The sequence below is a fragment of the Sebastes fasciatus genome, chromosome 5 (genome assembly GCF_043250625.1).
Source record: "Sebastes fasciatus isolate fSebFas1 chromosome 5, fSebFas1.pri, whole genome shotgun sequence".
NCBI lineage: Eukaryota > Metazoa > Chordata > Actinopteri > Perciformes > Sebastidae > Sebastes > Sebastes fasciatus.
In genome coordinates this window covers 8,324,622-8,350,010 of record NC_133799.1, presented here as the reverse complement: position 1 = coordinate 8,350,010, position 25,389 = coordinate 8,324,622, and the positions used below count along the sequence as shown (strand labels likewise).

The window sequence follows — 25,389 nt, the reverse complement described above, 5'->3', positions numbered from 1 at the left end:
ATTTTTAAGAGGTTAATTAAAAATCACAACTTGTGTTAATGCGTTAAAGAAATTAGTGGCGTTAAAACAAATTTGCGCTCACACGTTATTATCGCGTTAACTTTGACAGCCCTAATAGTTATATATAATCTGTGTTTGGATCCTTGGCTCATTCAATTTTACCAGAAAAGATCTTTGTCTCCTGCTTAATGGACAGTTGAAATGTTCATACTTTTAAAGGTAGAAGTCCTTCTGACACAACTGGTTGACAACTCCTATAGAAGACATTGTATGGGCAATAAAAATCTAAATGTTCTACCAGAGTGAAGTCTGACCTTTAAATACGAGTCAGTCAGAACAACAACCAGTGCAAATATTACACAATTCTGCAGCAGAATGGTGGTGTACATCCAACCAGGCCAAAACATGACCTCTTTTCAAGGGATAAATAAAAATGCAGATTCACTTTGTGCAGGTTTAACAACAAAAGATGGTGCAATCAGCTGAAAGGGAATCTAAAGATGGTGCAATCCTGGTTATAGAATCCCTTCTCAATTCCAGTCTAAACAATCTCTACGTCACCTGACTGGTATGATGTCCAGGAAATTGTCTCTGTGTTTTCATAATTCCATTCACTGTCCTCTGAACACGGTTGTTATTATCTAGATGTGATTCAGTAAGTTATCTTTACCAATCCGAGCTCTGAAATACCTGTCCAGTGAAACGATACATGTTCCAGTTAGAATCGTGGACTACTCACCGCTATTCGTGCCACCAGCTCCAGATGTGGGACCCGGTGACGACACCACCGCTCGATATGTAGGTGGAGGAGGTGGGGGAGGCGTAGTCCGACTCCCCTGGCTAGCATCGGTGGGCGAGGTGACGGTTTCACCTCCGTCGTCTTTGGGTTGGGTGACGTCTGTGTTCTTGGACTGCTCTTCTTGAGACGGGACAGGAGGCGGTGGGACGGAGCATGTTGCAGGTCCCTCAGCAGGAGGAGTCACCACTGGAGGGGTGCTTGCTTTGGGAGCAGGGGCTGGTGGGGGGCTGGCGGGTGAGTCGAGAGGAGGGGGAGAGGAAGTGGGAGGAGATGCAAGCTCCTGTGGTGGTGGAGAGGTGGCGAGTGTGACAGAATTTTGGTCCTCAGGTGTAGGAGATACAGGGAGCTCCTCTGAGGAAGTAGGGGAGGTTGGGAGAGGGGGCAAGGGTTCTTCTTTTGGGGGAGGGGATGTAGGGAGAGGTGGAGCAGGGTCTTCTGGAGGAGGAGGTGATGTAGGCAAGGGTGGGGCAGGAGATTCAGGTGGAGGCGGGGAGCCTGGTAGAGGAGGCGCTGGTTCCACTGGCAGAGGCGGCCGCTCAGAAGATTCTGCACTGAAGCAGACCCATGAGTCACCTGCATCCTCGCCAGCAGAGGGAGACTGTTCTGGTCCAAAAATGTTGTCCAAGTCGGCTATTGAGGGCTTCCTGGTGGAACCGTCTGCTTCTGTTGACACTTGTGAATCACAGACAACCAGCGAACGATCAAAGGTTTGCACAACAACATGAAAGATAGACCGACAGAGAAAGTCAGAGCCAGAAAGTTCAGGATAGAGGAGCTGCTGAGATCAAATGTAACATTTTGTTTTTATCCCGAGGTGATGGTGTGATGTAACAGGAGGCAGAAATAGATAAAAAGACTTACCAGTGTCATCTGGAGTAGACGGGGGAGAGGTCGGGACATTCTTGGGTGGAAGTGGAGGTGGAGCTGCAATAAAATCATAAGTGCAACAATGAATAGTCTTATATAACAGGAGATTACTGCCCGATCAACATCAATGGTTGTTGATTGCTTGTATAAAGTGAATTCATGTCGTTGAAGACTCTTCACGTCGACTGCAACTTATAGTGGGCTGCGTACAATGCTCACTTGAAATGACAAGTAATGTTTCATAGATTAGACTATAAGACACACATTCTTGTAACAAAAGCTTTGAAAGCTTGGATCCATACATGACAGGCATTGCCAAACACAACCACAACTTGAGCAGAAGAGATCATCCCACAAATCTTTAACCATGCAGCACAACACATTTAGTCACCACCATGCCAAATGCAAGGAAGAGGTAGGGAGGAGGACGGGTCGGTGCAGTATGCAAGAAAGGTACTGAACTCTCCCATAATAAACTACAACCAACACTGAATCATTCGGAGGTGAAATGGCTGATGACATGAAACGGGTCACAGCTTGCTGTTTGTGGTGAGAAGCAGAGTGTTATTGCCACGCACAGTGTTTGATCGGGTCAGTTTGTTAGTCGGATGATGATGATGAGGTTCGTGAGGTGAGCTGATGGATTTGTGCAGTCATTCCAGGGAGAAGAAGAAGAAGTGCAACACAATATGCACGAACTTACTTCCTGTGGGGAAGGATCTTGTCAAAGAGGATTCAGATTCAGGCTCTGACAGGGGAGTTCCCCACACATCGGACTCAGACAGACCCACTAAGTTCAGGAGGGGACAGAAGAGCCAAAACATTCAAAGGGTTTCTGATTCTTTGAGGCTTAAAAAAGCGTTAGGTGTACGACGGAAAACAAGTCAATAAAATCTTTCGTTAGAGAAAACAGATTTCCAGCCATCTAAAGACATGGCTACAACCTTATTCACCAAGACAGCCCCATGAATCTCTCCAAGCCTCTTGTGACCTTTTGTTTTTTAAAATTCTGCAATAGTTTCATTGTATTATCATTTTCATTTTATGAATTCAACATGACTGATAATTGGTTGATATGAAAGCTTAACTTTCATTATAACCTTCACAATTAATCTGGCTATATAAAAGTTATCTTTTCTAAACAATAAATAAGATGATGCCAAAACCCACATTATTACGGTTGGGCAATATGACAATATACTGTATGACAGTTCAGTGAATTGAAAGGCATTTTGTTATACTGCTATCTAGCTATCTTTCTGTCTAACTGTAATAGTTCTGGTTATGTAAGCCACAATGTTATAAGAGAGCATTATGAAAAAATATTAGATTTACAGGATATTTGCATTAATGTGATTAAGTACTTTGATTTTTCCAGACATTTAATTCACTGGATTTACAAAAAAACAACATTTCCATCAGATTATTTTATCTATAAACAGTTTCTCAATTAAATCAAATAAAAATGTACATTATATACACTGAGTTGCCAGTTTATTAGGTACACAGAGCTACAACTAAAGTAGTCTAATACAGCTGCTCTGCGATAAATCCTATGAGGGTTATAATGTTCAGTTTAGGGCTGCAACTAACGATTATTTTCATTGTTGATTAATGTGTCGATTGATCGATTAGTTGTTTGGTCTATAAAATGTCAGAAAATGGTGAACAATGTTGATCAGTGTTTCCCAAAGCTCAAGATGACGTCCTCAAATGTCTTATTTTGTCCACAACTCAAAGATATTCAGTTTACTGGAGTAAAGAAACCAGAAAATATTCACATTTAAGAAGCTGGAATCAGAGAATTTTGACTTTTTTTCTTCTTAAAAAATTACTTGAATCGATTAATTGATTTTCAAAATAGTTGGCGATTCATTTAATAGTTGACAACTAATCGATTAATTGTTGCAGCTCTAGTTCTGTTCAAACTATTTGAGAGGTGTTGATTTAACTATATGGTTATTTTTTTTGGCTGTAGTTTGTGGTGCTGTTGAATTAGATTGCATTATAAACAAACGTGTTTCTATTATTTTGTCCACCCCATTTATATGAATGATTCGAAATAACAGAAACCCCTCTATGTATAGTGCAATACAGTTCACCTTAATACAACCTCCATAAAGTTACATTAGACTGTATTAGTCTTAGCTACATGTACCTAAGAAACATGCAACGGAGCGTATAATATATAATATCACTACTCTAAATTGAGTGGATAAAATATTAGAATCACCTTGAAGTACCGTCAGTCTTCAACAAAACCTAATCATTACTGCATTATTTTCACAATGGTAGGATTTATTGCAGGGATGCTGTAATATACTGTATCAATTATAGCTCTGTGTACCTCAGCTTGAAACGGAGTGTAAAATGACATATACCATGATGAAAACCAGCATCCATATCACAAACTTTTTCTCTTTATTATTCATGGAATTAGACATGCTGTTTATACAGTATCTTTTGAAGAGTAGTAAGTACAAGTTGTATAAAGGGAATTTGTCTCGGTTTGATGTTAGTTGTGCCTGACATGGCCGTTGCGTAACAGCTAAGAGCGCTCCCACAGCCTGTACCACTAAATCCTACTGGATTGGCTGAGAGCGGGTGACAGCAGAGTCTGCATATTAACAAGCTGCACTGTGCACATGAACATGGCCTCCACAACCCAGTGCCAATTTCAACTTTGACCTTAGCAAAGACAGATGGAGCGAATCCACGACTGCACAGCGAGCCTGAGGGAAGAACAATGATGTTAGAGAAATAGGTGAGAGGAAGGAGGGGGAGAGAGAGAGAGAGAGAGAGAGAGAGAGAGAGAGAGAGAGAGAGAGAGAGAGAGAGAGAGAGACAGAGAGAGAGAGAGAGAGAGAGAGAGAGAGAGAGAGAGAGAGAGAGAGAGAGAGAGAGATTTTTATAAATAAATATGTATATATTGTAATTTGCTTAATGAATTGTATATATGTTTTTATTTTGTTCTTCTTTTTTTTCTCTCATTATTGAATTGACGCTTTGGCAATATTGAGAGAGAGAGAGAGAGAGAGAGAGAGAGAGAGAGAGGATGTGGGCAAAGCAGTCCTTAGCTGGCAGCCTTAAAGAGACGATAAGTGTGTGTTCGTTCAGAAAGCCTTTTTCATTGTGTTGCTATCACAGATTGACAAAACAATTACACTGGTAACAACGTCAACACAAACATATTCTAACAATGCGCACAAGGACATACACAGAGACGCGTAAAGAGACAGAAAACACAGACTGACAGAGACACAGGGAGGAGGCTTACCTTCAGTTTTCGGTTCTCCAAAGGCTGTATCCAAAGGAGGCCCAAATAAGGCTGTGGTGTCTTCAGAGAAGGGTGTTTGTTGACTGCTGCGACAAGGACAATATAAGAGAAGACGTTGTGTGAAAAGACAGTTACAGAGGGGACACTTTAGGAAACTGATACACCGTATATATCATCTAACTGAGTACAGCTTTGGTCATCTGATAATGGTACAGAGGTAGAATACATTTTAACTAGGTCTGACATTCGATTAAAATGTTTAATCGCGACTAGTCGCATGATTGGCCATAGTTAATCACGATTAATCGCAAATAGTGAGACAACAAAAGAGGAGACATTGGATGCCGGTGACATCTGAGTAAGAATATTAAGATTAAAAGTGATGCAATTTAAAGAAAAATCCAGTTTTACCTAACTAATACAGTAGGTGCATAAAGGTGTTGGTTCGCTGATTGATGTGACTTAAATCCCCAGTTCATCCGACCATGACAAAATGTAGCACGATTGAATGGACTGATCAAACTCCCAAAAAGGCCCAATAACGCTTGATGGTGACATTTGAAAGCTCCACACTAGATATCATGCCGTTTCTGATTAAAATCGAGCTACAGGTAACGTTTTAACAACAATAAATTATTACATTTTGAGACATGACTGTGATTACTGTAACCTGCCGAGAACATCACCACTGCCATCACCTCCATTAGCTTGTAGACTGCATTTCATACCGTGTGCCAAAAGAATGCAGCAGATCTACTGCACTGCTTTACAACACACAGGTTTATCTTGATGATACAATACGGTATAAGGGAGCTACTGTCTCGCCCAAAAGAAAAACATATATACTATTAATGTTTCATTTTTTCGGAATGAATAAGTACAAACATACATACATAATAAAGTATGCAGCGAAAAGCCATAAGACAGGTGAAGGGATCAGCACTGACACATACAGTATGACACACAAATCACCTTAACATTAAGTGACAGTGGCTTGTCCCATGTCAGGGAACAGGGAGGTGCATACCTGGGGGGTTGTGGTGCTGGAGCTGGTGTGGGGGCCACAGTGGGTAAAGTAGGGACGACACGTCTCGGTCTGGCAATCTCCTCACCTGGAACCATAATGAAATCAGTTTAGCACACGTAACTCTTACATTGCATTCTCTGTAATTTACCGACATTAAAAGTAAACTTAAGGTGCAACAAGACGGATACTTACTGGATGGGTTCCTTTTCAAACCCTGTGACGTGAAAGAAATGACAGTAGAATGTAAAAACACAACGACACAAAACAGCAAAGAGTCACTAACAAGCACAACGTTGCATACATTCTAATGTTTGTCTATAATACTGCTAATATCAGCATCCTACATAGCCCACTGTATGTAAAACAGCTGCAAGTGCACAGAACAACGAATGTCAATGTATGGCAGTCCCACCCAAAAAATCTATCTTTTCTTTTAATATAAAATGCTGTGTTGTTTAAAAAGAACAATGATCAAGGCTGTAGAGTAGTGAAGGTCAGAGGGTGAACTTCAACCTCAGGTTGACTTAAACTGATGAGACCTGCGGAACTACCTGACCAACTACAAGCCACACAGAAGTAGGCATCACGAACACACAAACGCCGTGGTAACGCCATTCGCCTCGTTCAGAAGCAATCCTTACCATAATAACACTACTTTAGGAGCAACGGAAGTCAGACGGCGGCTGGCGTTACCACGGTCTTACAAGTGTGTCGGAGAACTACGGTGGCCTTCAGGTAACGTTAAAATGCAAAAGGTTCTCTCTAGAGCCAGAGTTTGGTTTGTCCGTTCTGGGCTACTGTAGAAACATGGCGGAGCAACATGGCGGACTCTGTGAATATATGAAGGTATGTAGATATGAAGGGCTCATACTAACGAAAACACAACGATTCTTAGTTTCAGGTGATTATACACTAATGAAAACATAGTTATGAATATTATATTCCATTTATGCTAATAGATCCGCCAGAATGTTAAGGCCCTGACACACCAAGCAGATGGTTGTCCATCGGACAGTTTGGGACCGTCGGTGAGCATACGTCGACCTAGTTTTTTCTGTGTGTATATCTGCAGTCCTCAGTCTTCTGGTTTCCCTTTTTGAATGCCAAATACAGACTACCGCTATCTGCTGGTGTGGAGAGTTATTTCTTCTCACGCAGGCGCAGAACGTACGTGTGTGTTCGAGGGCAACTTTTTGGCCAAAACAAAAGCGACGTGAGGCAATGCAACAGGCGACCTTTGTCACCGCTAGTGCTTTGATGTCGGGTTGGTGTGTCTGGGACCTTACACGCTGTTCATTTTATGAGAAACTATTTTGATAACTGATTAATATTAATAGTTTGTCATTTTCAAGTGAAAATGCCACATTTTACTCTGTTTCTTTAAGATGCATTACTTATTCCTTTCATTTTAGTGGCAGCACTATAAGTCTTTCCTGTGTATCTACCAATTACAGTACACATTCATACTAACTGCAAATCCTGGAGGTACAACATTGGATAGGCTAACGCTGACCTGCATGAGCGTGGTCATCTTGGTGGCACTGTAAATGACAATTCTTATGCTTTATGTATGCACAATGAGGCACATTGTATTCAATGTGATTCATTGAATACACAGAGGCACAGAGACGTCTAACAAATCACTGGTATTCAGATGGAACAGCAAAATATCTGTCATTAGGGATACACTTCAAATTAAGGGGGAGTAAGCTACTCCAATAAATAACTCCAAAATTGAATAACAATAACATTGTTAGTGTCACGTTAGAAAATGGCAACTGCTGCTTGCATGGAGCCAACTGTGCTGTGAGCAGTGGTTTGAGGTGTCAAAGCTAAAAATAAATCTTGGAAAGCTTTCAAAACATGCTTTTGAAGTCTTAAGAAGCCGCCCCTGGTATTAGAGAAGGTGTGATGCTGATAAAGTTGGAGCGCAAGAAAGTTATAAGAGAAATGAGTTAAGCGCAATAATATTGCCTCTCCAGCTGTGATCTTTAACACCCCTGTGTATGCGAGGCGTACAGTATGTATGAATTCATCATTTGAGGGACACAAGAGGCCAAGACAGGCGGAGGGCAGATGAGGAGAGAGAGGGAGGGGAGACGGGAGCAGATGAGACGAGAAGACACGACGATGGGGAGTGACTGAAGTAAGACATCAAAGGGTCCAGCTGTCAAAAGTGCAAATTTTCTCCCACTACAGAGACCAAGCCAGTCAAGATGAAAAACAAGCACACTAGTGATCTTGAGAATCTGGAAAATATATATTTATATGTTGAAATATTAATGTCAAAACAAATTAGCTAACAGTTTTGACCCGTCGCCTCAGCCACTGAACCCACCTACACACTTTCTGTCTTATTCAACCGGCTCCACGGACAAGGTGAGGCGCAAAAGGGTACAAGAAAAAAGCATGTGACATATTTTCAGCCTGACCCCAGGGAGAAGGAAAAAGACACTTACCGGACTACGTCTCTGTGACCAGCAAAAAGGAAGAGAGAAGAGACACCTGGTCAGAGAGTGACAAATCAGTAAAGCAGACATCATATACATGACGAGAAGAAGAAGACTTTTGGCCTGGTCGGTCAGATTTGGGGATCAGGATGATAACGTAAAGAAGGCGTTTTGTGCTCATCTGTCTTTAATTTTGTGAGAAATTTCTTGAGCAGCCTTACGCTGTTTAAAGATGTTTGAGCATAAATAGTCCAATAAGTCCTGGATAATAAAGAAAGTGGTATTAGGAAACGGCTGAGGATGACTTAAACTGATCTGTGTGTTTGTGTTAATGCCTTAATCCTCCTCTTCTGTTGATGGTGAGAAAAAAAACAGAGTAGCAAATTCAAGGCCTTCAGATAAATGAAGATATTTGCCCAAATCTCTAATGTCATCTGTGAACCTGCTGTGACTGGACATCATCCAAAATGCTTGTGGGGCTGCTTAAATCACTTCCCTCTCTTTCTCCCCTCAGTTTTATCTTCATCTCTATCCCCTTTCCTTTATTTGATCGTTTTCGTTAAAAACAATGTCATTTTTGCCATCTAATCCTTTTGAGTTTCCTTTCATTTCCCCTTCTAGTCTCCCATCTGCCCCCTTGGTCTCTTTAATTTCTGCTGAAATCTCTCCATCTGCCTACGTCACCTGCGTCTCGCATCGGCCCTCCCTCCCCTCCATCCTTTACTGCTTGTTCCAGTTGTGCAGCGAGCCATGAGTGATTAAAGTGATGCAACAAGGGGGTGGGGCATGCTGGTGGAAGGGATACATTTCATTGGGTGAATTGGTGCAGGACACTGCGCAACACTGTTTGTCATAACCAATCATTGTCTCCCTGCCATATGTAAACAGGAAGAACAACAGGAAGTGTTCGGGATCACACACTGTGACCTTTGAGCCTCTGTTAGGGACTAACATTTGTCTTTAAGGGGAGACACCCCAAGCAAAAACATTGTTTATTTTTTTTTAAATTGGTCAATTTTGAGATGTTGGGCTTGATTTTGCTTCAACAACATGTCTTCTTTCAGACTAGTGGAAAGAAAACATCCAAAATATACATTCAGGTGTTTGTTTGCGTCTTTAGATTTCACCTAAATTCAAAAATTTGCATTAGATAATGCCTCATTTGCATACTTAAACATAACGTTTCAGAAGAATTGTAGAACAAATAATAATTGTCTTAATGTAAGTAATCAACTGGGGAAGTTTCAGGGTGATATCTTTTAGTTAAAAAATGTTTTACCCTATTCACCAAAATGTATTGAATTTTACAATACATGTCTTTAAAGGCTGTTTACTCAAAATTAGTTTTTTTTTCTCAGACTCTGAGCCAGAAATCTGCACTTCAGTAGCACTTACATCCACCAAACTTTATATTCTGTATATTCTTCTATATTCTGGAGGTTTTTACAGAGGGGGTTGTTCATATATCATTCATAGCCTGATTTACGGAACATTTAATTCCTAAAAACATGCCAAATTATTATTTTCTATGGCTATCACAGTGTTTTCTAATTTATGGAGTGATAAAAAGAAATATCCTAAATCTTCTCTATAAAAACTTTTGACTAATGTGTCAACAAAATGAAACAAGAATTTTATCCAATGTTCAGATTTCTGTTCTGGAAATGTAAGATAATGCCCCATTTGCATATTTAAACATAAATGTTCAGAAAACTTGTAATACAAAAAAGAATTGTCTTAATGTAAGTAATCAACTGGGGAAGTTTCATGGTGATATCTTGTATTTTTTTTACCCTATTCACCTGGGGTGTCTACAATACATTTGAAATCAGAGCATGTGAAAGAAACAGAAGTACAGATTTTTTTTGTTTCATTTTTGAAATTCAAAATTGCACCTTTGCTTTTGTACTGAAACATTTTGTAACTGAGGCAGGTCATATCTGATCAGAGAGTCTAGCTGGGCTGTAGAGGGGCTGACTTTGCCTGAGGGGGCTCTGTGTAGACCGGACTGCACAGTGGCTGGCTACAGTAATGGCACATATTATAAAATATGAAACGTTAATCATAAAAGTAAGCTGTTAAGCTTTATACTACCATATAGTAGATAATAAGGCAAAGGGGGAATAATATGTGATGCTTCTAAAATCTTAACTCCTCAACATCCCTGACCTTTTCCTCGCCTCCACTACTGCTGGTAGTCGTGTCATTTGGACCGAGAACTGGAAGCTCAAGAATCCAGAACCAATTAAAATCAGATTTAAGACGTCTTAGTCAGCGGAAACAACTCAAAAGACAGCGCTTTTGTACTCCAAGTACCAAGGCAAACAAAATCAACATGTGCCATAAAAATCCTAAGCAGTCACACACATGCACATGCTGTAATCTGTGTACATAAAATATAAATATATATATAACACCACAATGAAACACACTCATAACAAAAGAGAACGCACATAACATTTGCCCTATACCTGCTGGGCTAATAATAAAGCCTACAGTTATTACACACTGGCCATTTGTAGTTGGAATATTCCCAGCAACACAGAGACTTTATAGATTTTATGAGCAAACATTGGAGAATAAAAAAAGACAAACGCAACAGCATGCAAAGCAAAGGCTTACCGGACTCTTCTACAGAGGTTAGCATCATTAGAGGCAGCAAAAGAACGACAGATAGGAGAGAAATAAAAAGAAGAGAGGGGTGGAATAGTTAGAATACTAGAGGGGAAAGTATATTAACGATGGAAAAGCAAAGCAAAGCATCTGTGTACAATGTAGGCAGCCATCTACATCAACCATTACTACAGACAGGTGAGTACTGGAGTAGTGCTATGGCTCCCTTCATCCCTCCACCTACACATTACCCACTGATCCTCCTGACATGATGTGAACACCGAGGATTTATGTGAAATAGGCTGTTAACAGGCATCATCATGTCCCTCTCACAAGCTTGTGTACATATGCATAATTAATGCAGAATATTTCAAATATTACCATAGAAATTAAGCTCATGCAGTCCGCTAAAAGCAACACTCAGCATCTAGGTATGTATACTACTCGGTATGTGTTTCAGGTTTTTCAAAGAGCGTGTCATATTTACATGCAGACAACCGACGTCAACAGCAAGAGCATTAGGATGTAGAGCCTCAGTTATTAGTCAAGGGAATCTCAATGATATTCAAATGGCTGTGGGCTGTTGTCAAGTGTGTGCGTCTTGTTTTTTGAAAATATGAGCAAAGTCATAAATGTTTTAGTCTGAGAATAAAGCTTTACTGGATCAGTTCAAGGAAAAGGAAGAACTAGGAAGACGAGGAAAGAAGCAGTGTTTGCTTTCGGAGGCCCGTTAACATTTGGCCCCTCTTCCTCTCTTCATCAGACCGTTTTATTGTCAGTCCATAGCCAAGGTTGCCAGGGGCTGGGAGTGACTGTGTGACTCATGTAATTTATGGGTGAGGGAAAAGCTCTGGCTAGGCAAACGTGATGCTAATTTGAACTGGTAGAGGTGAAGGTGGCAGTTTCGTAATCACAAGTACAGGCCAGTAGTTCCAATGTCATGATTTTGGTTAACTCTCAGACAACTTAACCGCAGTAGATGAATTTCAAGAAGATGGTAGGGAAAACTCTTGTCCTGGTTTAAGAAAAAACATCAACACATCCGATAATTTTTTATAATTTTTTTTCTATTTCTATTTTTCTGATTAATTGATTAATCCTTTACTCAAGAACATGTCAGGAAATGGTGAAAAATGCCCATCACAAGTTCCCTGAGCCCAAGGTTATGTTTTCAAAGTGTCTAAAGTCTAAAATTAAAAAGATATCCAATTTACAATAATAGAAAACTAAGAAAAACAGCCAATTCTCAAATTAAAGAAGCTTGAACTAACATATGTTCCATTGGTACTAGCGGTGGTAACGATATTATCATGATATTTAAGTCACGATATGTTCTTATTGCATTTTAAAACATTTTGCGATACGTTGAGTGTTGCGGTAAGATATATTGCGATATATTGCAATTTATTACCTTTTTTCAACTGCAAATTGTGCAGTTTGTCAACATCTGTTTTATCTAATAAGATACAGTTTTTACTTTGTTGATCTCAGAGATTTAATTTGCATATCTTGAGGTCAGAGGTCAAGGGACCCCTTTGAAAATGGTAATGCCAGTTTTTCCCCATCAAAATTTATGGAGCGTTATTTAGCATTCTTCCCGACAAGCTAACATGAAATGGTTTGTACCAATCAATTCCTTAGTTTTTCTAGTTTCATATGATACCAGTACTTTCATTCTAGCTTTAAGACTGAGCCCGCTACAAACAATAGTTTAAATAATAAAAGATCGATACTTGACGTCTGCGTATTGATACAATATTGCCACGCAAAATATTGCGATACAATGCTTTACCGACATTTTCCCCGACCCCTAATTGGTAGTAAATTTGTTCTTAATATTTTATTTTAACATTTAATTCATCTATCCATCCATCCATTATCTGTAACCGCTTATCCTATTCAGGGTCGCTGGAGCCGATCCCAGCTGACATTGGGCGAAGGCGGGGGTCAACATTTCATCCATTATCAAAATTCTTGTTGATTCATTTTCTGTTGATCAACTCGTCGTATTTGTGAGTAAAAAACTGCTTAAAAAATAACCAGTGTCTGCTATCACACAACCATTATCAGCATGGAAAGACGTTCACACCTGATCAGGTTAACAGAGCCAGTGGGTAAACACACGGAGGAGGCTGGATTAAATTATTGAGTCCCGAAGCTCAAATGACCACAAGCAATCTCACTGTACAGCAGACCGGCACACAGGTTCATTGTGCCCACTTTCCTACCTGAATTATTCAAGGCGGACACCCAAGCTAACTATCCTCACTGAAGAAGAAAGGGATTATGGGTAGACAGGGGAGGCCAAAGCCTGTTTTGGAGTCCCTCAGTTGATTACAGGCTGTTTTAGTGTGTTCTTGTGTGCTTGAATTTGGACTCATCAACTGAGCTGCATCACTTCAAACAAGAGCTTCGCACCCTGTTGTTCTGTGGTTTCTGTCTTGGCGGGACAGCTGTCTTGTGTTAAACAACACCGGACCAAATGGGAGAACGCTGAGGCCACCGACCATGTATCACAGGCATCACAAATTAACTATGTGGAATTCAAACTATCATATAAATAAGATGACCTCACTCGGATTACAGAGACATGGATTGTAAACTAGAGATTTCACGTACTGTTGCATACTGGCTCATTAAAGCAAACTAGTTCTGTTGTCATGTAGAGACTAGAGAATAAAAGATTAAATTTCAAAATGAAAATGAAGCAGTGATCCATTTAAAGTTCCCATCAATAGCTAAAACAAAACAGTGGGATAAAGTAGATTAAATACTGTAGAGAAAGACAGCAGCTCGGCAGATACTAGCACTCACAACATCATGCAGCATATCAGTGGGGAAAGACATTTGAATAACACACATGCACGGCCATATCTGTGCACAAGTAAATATCCAACTCTACAATGTTAAAAGGCAGTTGAAGAGGATGAAGATGAGAGGAAGCAGTGAGAGGGCAGCGACGTCAGAGCTACTCACCATAGGAGACGGGGACAGAGCTATGTTCCCTATGGAGGCTTTGAGCTCGTCGACCGAGGGCACCGACGCTACGCGATCGGCCGGCAGCGGCTTAATCTTGATTTTGAATTTTTTCCTGTGGTCCTCCTCTCCTTCCGACTCGTCAGAGGAAAAGAAGTGGGGCTTTTTGATGGTAGGCGGTGGTGGTGCAGCGTCAAGGAACAGTCCAGGATTCAGTTGACATTTGATCAAAATCACAAATCATTTCTTTAAAACTTGCTTTTTGGAAGTTTGAATGTTTTTTTTTTGTTCCTATAAGGTCCATACTTGTGATTCAAACCATTTTTTGTAGTTTCTCAATTATTGTTATAATAATAAAATAATAAAAAGTTAAATAATGGCTGATAAGTGGAATACGAGTTACCAATTGAAACCTAAATATTACTGGTAAATTAACTGACAGGTAAGCCAGTTCTAGCAAAGACCTAATACAAATATTGACATAAATTTGGTGCATGCTTGCCCTCAGGTGTATGTCTCTCAAAATCAGATCAAATTTTCAACCTACTGAGGAGGTAATTGCAAAGTGATGAATAGAGTATCGACATCACAACAAACAGAGCATCACCTCTGCTCAATATGAGCTGACAGTCTGAGGAATCACTGTATTGATTAGAGGGATATTTCCACGCTTCACAAACAGGTTAGGGGGCTTTTCTCAAACAACTTTCTGTTCACGTCTGGAGCATCAGTGATTCGTTCTTCTGTAGCTGTGTTTTTTCCTGCTGCGCCTTATTACCATTATTTAGATCTCTGTTAATTGGATGTTTTTACACTTTGATAAGCGGTTGACACGCTTTGTCATCATTGCTACTCAAGTGGCATTTTTAGTGTGTGGATTTTCTCTGTAAGGATATTTTATTCTATAAGTACATTCCCCTGTGAATGAGATGTACTACACAAACTGATCTCCTAGCAGTGTGCATCAATTTAACAAATCCTGTACTAACAATGGAAGCAATCCATTTTTGGAAAGGCAAAGTAACTTGGCAGAGGAAAATAAGACAAACGAATTCTGTCAAATGACAAATCAAGCAGTGCAGAGGATATCTCCCTCTTCTGACTCCTCATCAGGTCTGCAGCTGTAGCCCTCATCATCCACCTCAGGAGAGTTCTGAAACACAAAGAGGGACTCAGTAAAGATCTCTTTAAAGTTTTGTGTGTTATCACTGCTGTGATATTATTTGTTTGCCAATAAAATCGGACAAAATGCAGTTGGTTCAAAGAGTACCGTAGGTTAATTAAGCTACGGCTAAAGTTCCTGTTGACATATTCAGATGATAAATTGCACTTCCAGTCAAAACAAATGCTAGCTTCCCTGCTTAATGAAACATGACCATGTGCATATTGACAAAGTCAACATCTGGATCTAAAATGTAAGCAATATAACGTTGCAAATGATAATAGTTAAACCCATCAACTTGATTTACTATCTGTAACCACATTTAACATGCTTTGTTCATAAACGTGTCAATAGCTCATTGATTTTACAATAATGTGGATCAATACTATAAGCTCATTCAATGCAGATGAAAACTAAGCAGCAGTTTTGAGGGTGGGTTGGTGGCGACTAAGCTGAAACACTGTTTAAATGGCAATGGCAACTGTATTTATATAGCACATTTCATTACATGTAAACGCAAGGGGCTCTACATTTAAAGACACACTATACAATTATAGACATAAACATATCAGCATAAATATAAGAATACAGTAGTATATACAAGCGTACACGCGTTCACACCGCAATAAGAACCAAAACATCTACACAATCAAATAAAAACCCATGCACACTCACACACACAGCATCAAATTGAAATCAGCATAAAATAATAATCCTAATACTTACGTATCTGTCCCAGTCGATGTCTCCGTAGAAGCCATTAGGGGCCCCGTTGGTCTTCTTCTGAGACTGAGAGGAGAGACACACTTTGATTAAAATCCCAGCAGACAGTGAAGCTACAGTATATTCAGCACTACTGCGCTACCACTGGATGTGTTTCTATGCTAGCTACTGTTTAGAGGAACTACGGAGAAGCCAATTCTGGCCTATAAACCTTGATGCTGTGTACTCTGGATGTCATGTCATGTGAGACTGTCTCACAGATTCCTATTTTCCTCTTACAGGTACTAATTTGTTCTCCGTTTTCTCCGCTTGGACACTAATGATCTGATAATGATGATGATTATTGTTGTTATTATCCAACATGCTGCAAATTGTCCAACAGTGCTGGATAATATTTCAACATTTAGGTCTCTTCAAAGTACACCAAAGGACTCAGGGGGATATCCTGTTGCCCTTTTGCTTTGTTTTTCTCTCAAAGTCTCCTCAGAGAGCCTGCTAATGAAACAATAGCTGAAACAGCAACACTGCCGGCTGACTGATGAGCTGAAGAACGTACTACGATGTCTATAACCAGTTTAACTATTCTAGGGATTAATCTACTCCAAAGGACTAGAGACTAGAGTTCAGTACCGATTCAACCTCTGGGGGTTCCTGGCAAGTAAAAAGAACAAAGAAAATAAATGATGAACTCACAACCACCAGACTTGATTTCCTCCAGTAATACACGTGGAGAGTGAATAGTCATTCATAAATGAATTAATTGACTGATACATATTTAAATATTCTCTGTTACTTACACCGCCGTCTCTGTCTGGGGACCCCCTGTGAGGATTTAAAGAAGCAGAGGGAAGAAAAGAGAGAATAAACGTCACTTAACATGTGAGCTTTCATTTTGAAATCAAGTGCTTTGCTAATTAGTCGAGCCAAAATATTTAAAAGGGGGTATTCAAGGAAAACCTTTTCACGCCACCATACCCACACACTGATTCGCTCACACATCACAGCACACAAACCTTTTACAGCAAGTGTCTCGTGCACAGTTACAGAAACACCACAGGAAAACGATCACGCTTACAGAGATTCTGCAAGTTGACCAAGTATTTCATAAGTGGTATATTAAGTCTAATTTTGATCCTGCTGTGTTTGCATTACTTCAGAATATTCCCAGCATGATATGACAGAACTGACATCGGCTGTATGCAAACAAGCAATGTCAAAAGCACTGGATATTTTAAGTATGCCCATTATTCTGTAGATCGATAATAACATGTCATATAGGTTTCATACTGGGAGGTTAACAGATCCATTAATACAGTACAATACACACTGTACCACTGTGGCTCATAAGTGACAGGTAGACTCTTGGAAGCAAGGGAAGCAGCTGTCTAAAATCTATTTGACGAGACTTGCACTGAATATTAATCCTGTAATTGTTTTTACTTATTTTAATCCTTTCATTCTGCTGTAATGTATATGTACTGAATGATTGTTCTTCTTAAAATAACTTTGAAGTACTGGATTTTTGAAGGAGGATCAGGACTTACGTGGAGTCATTGTCCTTTTCTTTCTTCCGTATCCCAAAGGCCTTCCTGGTACGCTTTTTCAATCCTGAGGAGAAAGAAGAAGAAAAAGGGGGGAATTATTGCATGAAGAGACACCAAAGGCATGACTAAAAGGTGGTGTCTGTGGGTGGGTTAAAGGGCAGATGGGGTCAGCTGTGCTGCATCTATCATCCAGGAGATTAAAGACGACGTTTTTATGTATTATTGAGTGACTGGCTGCATCGCTGTGAAAGCAAACGCTGTCTTTCAGAACTAAAAATATGTTCATGGTCATCGCAGATGGACAGAAAGCCTTGCAATGCTTTGGACTGATTTTGGAATGAAAAAATCATTAGCACTGCAAAAATCAATGCGCCAATAATTTAACAAGAATAGCTTAGAGAGCTAAGAGGAACCTGTTGTAGTAATGTACAAAACTTCAATCCATAATGCTACAGAAAGCATGGGAGATCCATTGCGTACAGACTTAGCTGATGAAATCAATAAGGCTCTGTCCCTCCACATCTACTGCAAATATGACAGTGTGACTTTGACAGATGCTCTAATGGAGCTGCTCACTGACCAGCAATACAAATGATGACTATGTTGTTACAGCAACAAGTGTGAGAGCCTGTTCTAGCCTGAAGAACAGTTGCAGTAGCTTTCAGAAAAAAATGTCTTAAATGGAACATCTGGACCTTGAAACAAATACTAAATTTGGAAGGAAAGTGGATAGTGTGCACATCCAACCTCGGTTGAGTGCAGGAGAAATGCAGCATATGCAGAAAAAGGAGGAGAAGTACTCTGTCCACACGTAACCTCCCATTTCAGCCTCATTTTCACCTTCATTTTCTCCAGTTAACCAAATGAAAATGTAGTTTTCACCACATTTTTGCAGGTTCTTTTCACATCATCTTTTTCAACAACAACAACTCAAGCTCAAGTTTCGCTGCACCATCAGGGCGTATTCTGGACTGAATTAACAACAGAAGTTTACAGCAAATAAATCAACTCAAATACCATTGTATTGAACTAGAGCATTATATTATAGTACCGTTTATATGCCACACATCTTCTAAAGACCTCCATGTTCAAATGTCCAATTCAATCATCACCTCTTACTTTGGAGGAAGTTGAATCACAATCCATCTCTAGCAGGGGTTGGGAAAAAAAATGGTTTCACCTATGTATCACGATTTCTTTTTTTGCGATTTTGAAATAGATTTTTTAATGACAGAATCAATATATTTGCTTCAGTTGAGTCTATACGGAAGTAGAAGGAAGTTACTGCTTTTACTGTTGAAGTCTGAGCAACATGACATCATATCTGTTCCGTATCCGTAAACCAAAACAAAAAGGTGCCAGTCGCAGTGAGCCGAAACGTCAAAGCAGAAAACGTTGGACGGTTTGCGTCAGAGTTGGAAATTAGCACCAGCCATCAGCCAAATGCTGTCCACCAGCCACAGTGGCAGGTGGACAACAAAGTTAATTTCCAACCCTGGTCTGTGTGGATACGACCTGCACCCTCACATGTTAAATCCACAGTGGTAAACACTACACATACAGTAAAGTATGGAAACACTTTGGGTTTCACACATTGCCAGGAAAAACAGAGCTAGACACCATGGCTAAAGCTGCATGCAAACTCTGTCATGGACAGGAAATGTTATCGTATTGCCGTAGCGTGCGGTCAAGCCAGCCGTCACTTGCATCTCTGTGGTCAAAACAGCCGACGCTACAACTATAGAGCACCCATATAGCTACTGACATTTATGTTGAATACATTCAAACGGTGTGCTCTGCCTCAGTCTGCAGTCTCTCTCTCTCTCTCTCTCTCTCTCTCTCTAGAAGACTCAACACCCTCAGCAGCATGGCACAGACATGAAGTTCTTTTTTGTTCTTTCCACCACACACATTCACACACATCCGTACATGCTCCACACCACTGATTTACTGATTTCCACATGTTATATTGACTTACTTTTGTGTTTTGTAAAAAAAATTAATAAATAAAGTGTTCGTTTGCTGCCACCTCGTGTCTGTCTCACTCTTTGTCGCAGCCTTTGAGCCAGGCTGTGACACTACATACAGTACATGCTGAAACTTATTTCTTACTGTATTCATTTAGATATTTTCCAAAGTATAAGTCCCTAGAAGTGTATGATTCAACTTTTCCCCATGGTCTGGTGTTAAAAAAGTTAACGAAAATCGCAATAAATCGCAATATCGAATTGCAATACGTATCGAATCGGCACCCAAATATCGTGATAGTATCAAATCGGGAGATAGGTGTATCGTCCCAGCCCTAATACAGATTTAGTATGATTGATTTTATACTCTACAATTATGCCAAAGAAACAAATCTCAAATGCCCGTCCCTGGCTTATTCTTACCCCAGATGAAAGCCCAGTTGTCCCCCTCCATTTCTTTTCTGGTAATTCCTCGACTCTCATTCTTCCTTGTCCTTGTCTGGTCGTGAACTCATCACATCAGCTCATGACCGACCTATCTCTTCCTCATACCACATGCAGGTATACACTGAGCCTTTGAGCAGGAACATGATGCTACCTCTCCCTAACCCACACGCATGAACACACACACACACACACCCACAAGGTATCATGATCCTGTTCCTGATCTGCATCTCGTACTTAAATTCAACACCAGTGACTTCACTCATAAATTAAAGACAAATGTCATCATTTCTTACGTTAGATGCAGTTTCCTTACTGTTTCTAATCTTTGCACCAGCATTGCTAAACCCAAAGTGGGAAATCGATCCAGAAAGGCCTGCTGGCCGTGAGGAGTCTCACCCAGAAATACCCTCTCATTGATCCTGCTAGCATATTCTACCTTGCATCCTGTAAACGGCCACAGCTCAAATATAATTTATGTCCCACTTCAGTGAAAAAGCACACACACACATACGTTCATACAGAATGACGACACATTCACAAATACAAAGGCTTGTCCCTATATACACAAAGGTAGGCACACATGTCCCCGCAGACATTTTAAGAGCATATGCAGAGACATGCACACACCAGACCAGAGCTTGATGAATATTCATAGCCACTACAGGTGATGAGGTGTTAGGAAGCAGCACCTGTTTCTATAAGAGCTACCAAAGTCATTACTCAGAGAAGGAGGGCAAAAATTAGATAAACATATGTATGAGATCATCTCACACATCCAGTTTGTTTATCTCATTTGAGGTGTATAGAAAATATTATATATTTGTGTGTGTAATTGAGGGTAGAAACCGCATGCCTTACAAGCATAGACTGTATATAAGGGGTGAACGTAGTCACCATGACGTCACCCATTCGTTTGTGGACTGCTGTTTTGAAGCCTTGAGTTCGGCATCTTGGTTTTTGGCCGTCGCCATGTCGTTTTTTTGCAACCAACTAAAAACACACTGAGAAAGGGTTAAAGTTGTAAGACGGCAACACGGACAACTCCCAGACCGGACAACACCGCGGTAGCGACCTGTCAATCACAAGATAGCCACACCCTAAAGCATACCGGGCTTTATGGTCTATTTGACTCTAAATGGGACCATAATTTACTAATTGAACATCATGCTGTATTGAAGAAGACTTGAAACTAGCAATTGAGACCATAAAGTCATGTTTACAATGTTTACTGAGGTAATAAATCAAGTGAAAGGTAAGCTCATTTTCTCATAGACTTCTATACAATCAGACTTCTATTTGCAACCAGAGGAGTCGCCCCCTGCTGGCTACTAGAAAGAATGCAAGTTTAAGGTACTTCAGCATTGGCTTCACTTTTCAGACACGGAGGTTGTCCACTGTTTACGAGAAGATGGGTTTTTATTCGTGAGCAAACCTTGACAGCCAAATGCCTTGGTGTATATTTTCACATCTCACGTCTATTCATGATCAGAAACAGAACTTTCAGTTTGCAAATTGGCTAAGGTCATTGTTCAAGGTACCGGATAACAATGTACGTTTTATCTTTAGGTTAACACAATATTTCTTGTAGCGATGTTGTACCAGTGCAGCATGTCTCATAAGTTGGACACTTTGAAATATCAATAATAAAATGAAAAATTAACAGCTGTGGCCTTGAGCTACGGTAGGTAATGCATGATCAAGAGGAGCACTTTTTTCAGTATCTTTTTAAGACTAATACTTTTGTAGCAAGCAAGCTGGAACTATCATACTGTTTGTGTGGGTGCTTGTGAGTGCGTATGTGTTGTTTGGTCATTCTGTTGTATTTTACAGATCCAAAGAAAATGTGCACACATACAGCCAGCTCCTTCCCATAACTGAAATCAAGTTGTATCCCCTAAAGTACTGAAGGTTTCATCTCTTTGAAGCCAGACGAAAGATTCCTACTTTCATTATGTGGCTTGACGGCTTCCCTCTTTCTGATCTTGGCGAGGCATCTGTCGGAGGTCGCAGTATGAGGACACAGTGTGCTCTCTCGGCCTTTAGCGTAATAGGGGAAGGGAGCTTTAATTGTTCCTTCAACAGCTGTTCTGCAAAGCCAACAAAGTTTCATCACTTCAGTTACAGCTTAGTTTCTTTTTGAGTCTCTGCGGCTTCAATTCTTATATTTATTCATTCATTTTGATGCCATTCAGAAGCACCAGTTTTTTAGTTAATTTGATGTCAAATTCTGGTTGTATATAATTATCCCTCATGATACTGCCAGCTGGGGAGATTTCTTCATCTCGTTAAAGCAACTTGCACCCTGGCAGCATCTTCTTTTCCACTGAGGGAAAACCAAGTTGAACTCATTTTTAAGAATCTCAGTCTGTTTTTACACTACACTTTCTTTTCAGCAGGATGTATTTAATCCAATTTGTCAGAAGCACATTTCTTTACGCTGACATCTAGTTTCAGGCTTACGTTGATGTCTTCAATAAATATCTTCTAGATTTATTGCCCCTTTATTAGCCTCCTATTTTTTCTTCTTCTTTAGGTCCGTTTCCCTCTCCTGTAAATCCAGCATTGCCCCCAAGCAAGAGCTGACAGGTTTACAGCTGTGCTAATGAAAGAGTATTTTGTTCGGACGTGACAGTGTGAACATGGCAGCTGTACCCAGGCTACAGAAAGTATGCATTCTGCATTACATGAGATCAAAATCTGCATTATTATTTCACTTTTAATGTCGTTTACCTTTTGTTTCCCATGTTTTTGTTTTTTTTCTTTAATTTTATTGGCTTGTTGAGTATCATTTTGAGAAAATCAAAAGAAAGAAAGCATGGGTGGATTGCCAAAAATGATGGCGAAAAACCGGCATAGAAGTCGCATATAGAGACCAGACAACCTGCCATCTGTCCTTATGGCATATCTGTTCTTAAACTGCATTTTTGATAGAGTGTACATCTACAGATTTTCCACTTTTTTATGTGGCTATAAAGATCGGAATAACTGACACTAATTAAACAAAGTATAAATAACCAGAATACTGTAACCTAACTCTTCATACCATTCCAAGGTTTAATATTTGTAATCTCTGTACAGACAGATCAAACACACAAAATGATCCAAACAGATACATTGCAATTGTATTCACACGATTCAACTGACCAGCGTAATTTAAAAATAATGCAACAAATTACTATCCCATGGTTAGAGTACAGCAAATCTGATTGAATGACGTTGATGTGAAAGAGTACACGAATGCGTATGGCAGGGGTTAATTAACGGAGAAGGAAATAACAGAGCGTGCAGTACACACTGTTTAATGACTTAATGGCTTCCGTTCAGAGGGATGCTAGCACAAGTGCTAACGTAATTAGTGGTCTCTTCTCAAGACACAGTAATGCAATTCTAGGAGAAGCCAAAGGACATGAAGCCAAACAGGACTGGACACTGCCAAAGCTAAAAAAAACGACATGACAACTGAAGAGCAACGGTACACTGACCAGAGTTAGACATTCAAACATTTTGCTCCCGAGAGCACGTATAGAAAAGTTTTTTTTTCCTAGTGTGTCTGTGGGACTTCATTTCTAGGGAATTATTTTAAAAATAATGTTTATCTGGTCTCTGAAAATAGTTGAGAATCTAAGGTTCAAGATAATCTTAGAGGAGTGGGAAGCTAAATTTAGAAAGGGTCCCAAGAAGAGAAAACAAACTCACAACAGGAGGAACACCACCAGCAGCACAGCGTGTTATTATTACAACTGTGGGGTCCACCCTTCAACCTACAGGAAGAGGCTGGCTTCAACACTGCCTTTAATAAAAAAGACCATCTTGAAACACAGTAAGGTTGCGTCCGAAATTCCATAGTAGCATGCTATTTAGTACGCTAAATAGTGTGATATATTTTAGTATATCCGAAACCTTAGAATGAAACCAATAATACGTAAATTGCATACTATTTCTGGTGAAATTTTACAGTACGCAAATGCTGGACACTACGGCGGCATTATATTCTACAATGCAATGCGGTAACGACAACATTCATAACAGACAATGGGGGACAGCTCTGTAGCATAAATAATGCTTCAATTTAAGTGCTTTGCTAGGCGTTCAGACTTTGATTCTCACAAATCATCGTTTTGATCACATGAAGTTGACACAGGTATAAGTAAAAGGTACATGTACACATTTCTCCCTTTATTAAATAGATTAAATCAAAAGCTATCTAGAAAATAGTTAACATATTACATCTAGGCCAAGATATGTTGGACTGTTTGTCAGAAACCCAAATAAGACCTGTAGTGTTCCTATATGGTAGCCCTCTGTCTTTGTTTGGTGGTTAATTATGTCCTTAAAAGGGGACCTATTATGCCTTTCCTTATTTTCTGTCATATATAATTAGATTAAAATATCAGATGACATGGCCAAACTGTCAAATAATGAGGTAAACGTATGTAAAAGTATTTCCTGTGAGCAAAAACATCAGGCTTCAGACTGGCTTCTGACCGTTGGAACACTTTCTAATGTTTTTGTTCTACATTGCCTACAAGCTGATGTCAGTTCGTGCCAGATTTCTTAATATGGTCATCTGCTCCAGGCAAAGCGCCCACGAAGTACAGGGACGCGCTCAACACATGGATGCTCAACCGGATGTCTCCCAGGAAGTCCTATTTTGGTTGCGGCGGAAAATGAATTTTGTTTGCCTTCCTAAAGCAGAAAGCACTAGACAAGAATGGATTAATTTCCTTTTTTCAAGCCAACAACAGCCATATGCAAACGTGTTTGTTTGTTCATGCTACTTGTTGGAGGACTCTTTCGTCAACACACACAGTACGTAGCCGGATTTCCGGCTAAGCTCATACTTACAGACGGGGCTGTTCCATTTATAAAGGACCGTGTTGAGGAGTCATCACAAACTGAAAGTAACATCACCATTTGTCTTGTATAGGGGTGCACCGATAGCGAATCGGATATCGGGCCGATACTGACTCAAATAGCTGGATCGTGTATCGGTGATAATGAGGCCGATCTATTGAATTCAGTTCTATGTTTACATACCATCTACATTATAGACCATAATTTGAATTCCTGTTTAAGTTTTGACCAATAACCAAAATAAATAATTGACCAAATAGTAAGCTTAAACTGATGTTGAAATGGTTAACTTAAAGTGATGGATAAACGGTTGAAATAGTCAGCCATTGATGAATAAAACAGCAGGTGGGAATCTTAGTGAAATCTTTGACAAACCACAAACACTGCAATCACATTTATAGATTGATTTTGGAGGTAAACTATTCTCAAATGCTTTATTATAAGTGAACATCTAAGAAAGCTGATCACATTTTCTAAATCTAATTCAGTGCCTTTATAATTCATATTTTCTTTCTAAAAGTGAATGATTATAATCCTGTGTAACATGCATGTCAGAGCATGCTCAGGTGGGAGAACAGCATGAGAGAACTAAAGTGTGAAGACGATGCTGCGGTTGTTGTTGCATGTATCGAGTCAGGCTGTTGACTATAAGCACGAGGAGAAGCATGTGGATCCACTGACAG

General features: G+C 39.9%; 1 protein-coding gene across 9 annotated transcripts in view; it reads right to left on the bottom strand.

The window, feature by feature from the left end:
• Positions 1-25,389, bottom strand: part of sgip1a (SH3GL interacting endocytic adaptor 1a) — a 95,351-nt gene that overhangs the window by 19,883 nt on the left and 50,079 nt on the right. For 7 of the 9 annotated variants that reach the window (XM_074634877.1, XM_074634882.1, XM_074634880.1 and 4 more), the window contains 12 exons: positions 17,439-17,502; positions 16,692-16,716; positions 15,898-15,960; positions 15,099-15,162; positions 14,010-14,191; positions 8,430-8,441; positions 6,163-6,184; positions 5,971-6,055; positions 4,944-5,029; positions 2,370-2,456; positions 1,661-1,723; positions 740-1,471 (listed from right to left, as the gene is read on the bottom strand). In XM_074634877.1, coding sequence (XP_074490978.1) covers positions 740-1,471; positions 1,661-1,723; positions 2,370-2,456; positions 4,944-5,029; positions 5,971-6,055; positions 6,163-6,184; positions 8,430-8,441; positions 14,010-14,191; positions 15,099-15,162; positions 15,898-15,960; positions 16,692-16,716; positions 17,439-17,502 — 1,485 coding nt within the window. The remainder of the gene's footprint in view (positions 1-739; positions 1,472-1,660; positions 1,724-2,369; positions 2,457-4,943; positions 5,030-5,970; positions 6,056-6,162; positions 6,185-8,429; positions 8,442-14,009; positions 14,192-15,098; positions 15,163-15,897; positions 15,961-16,691; positions 16,717-17,438; positions 17,503-25,389) is intronic. The other 2 variants (XM_074634883.1, XM_074634879.1) reach the window with 2 other exon arrangements.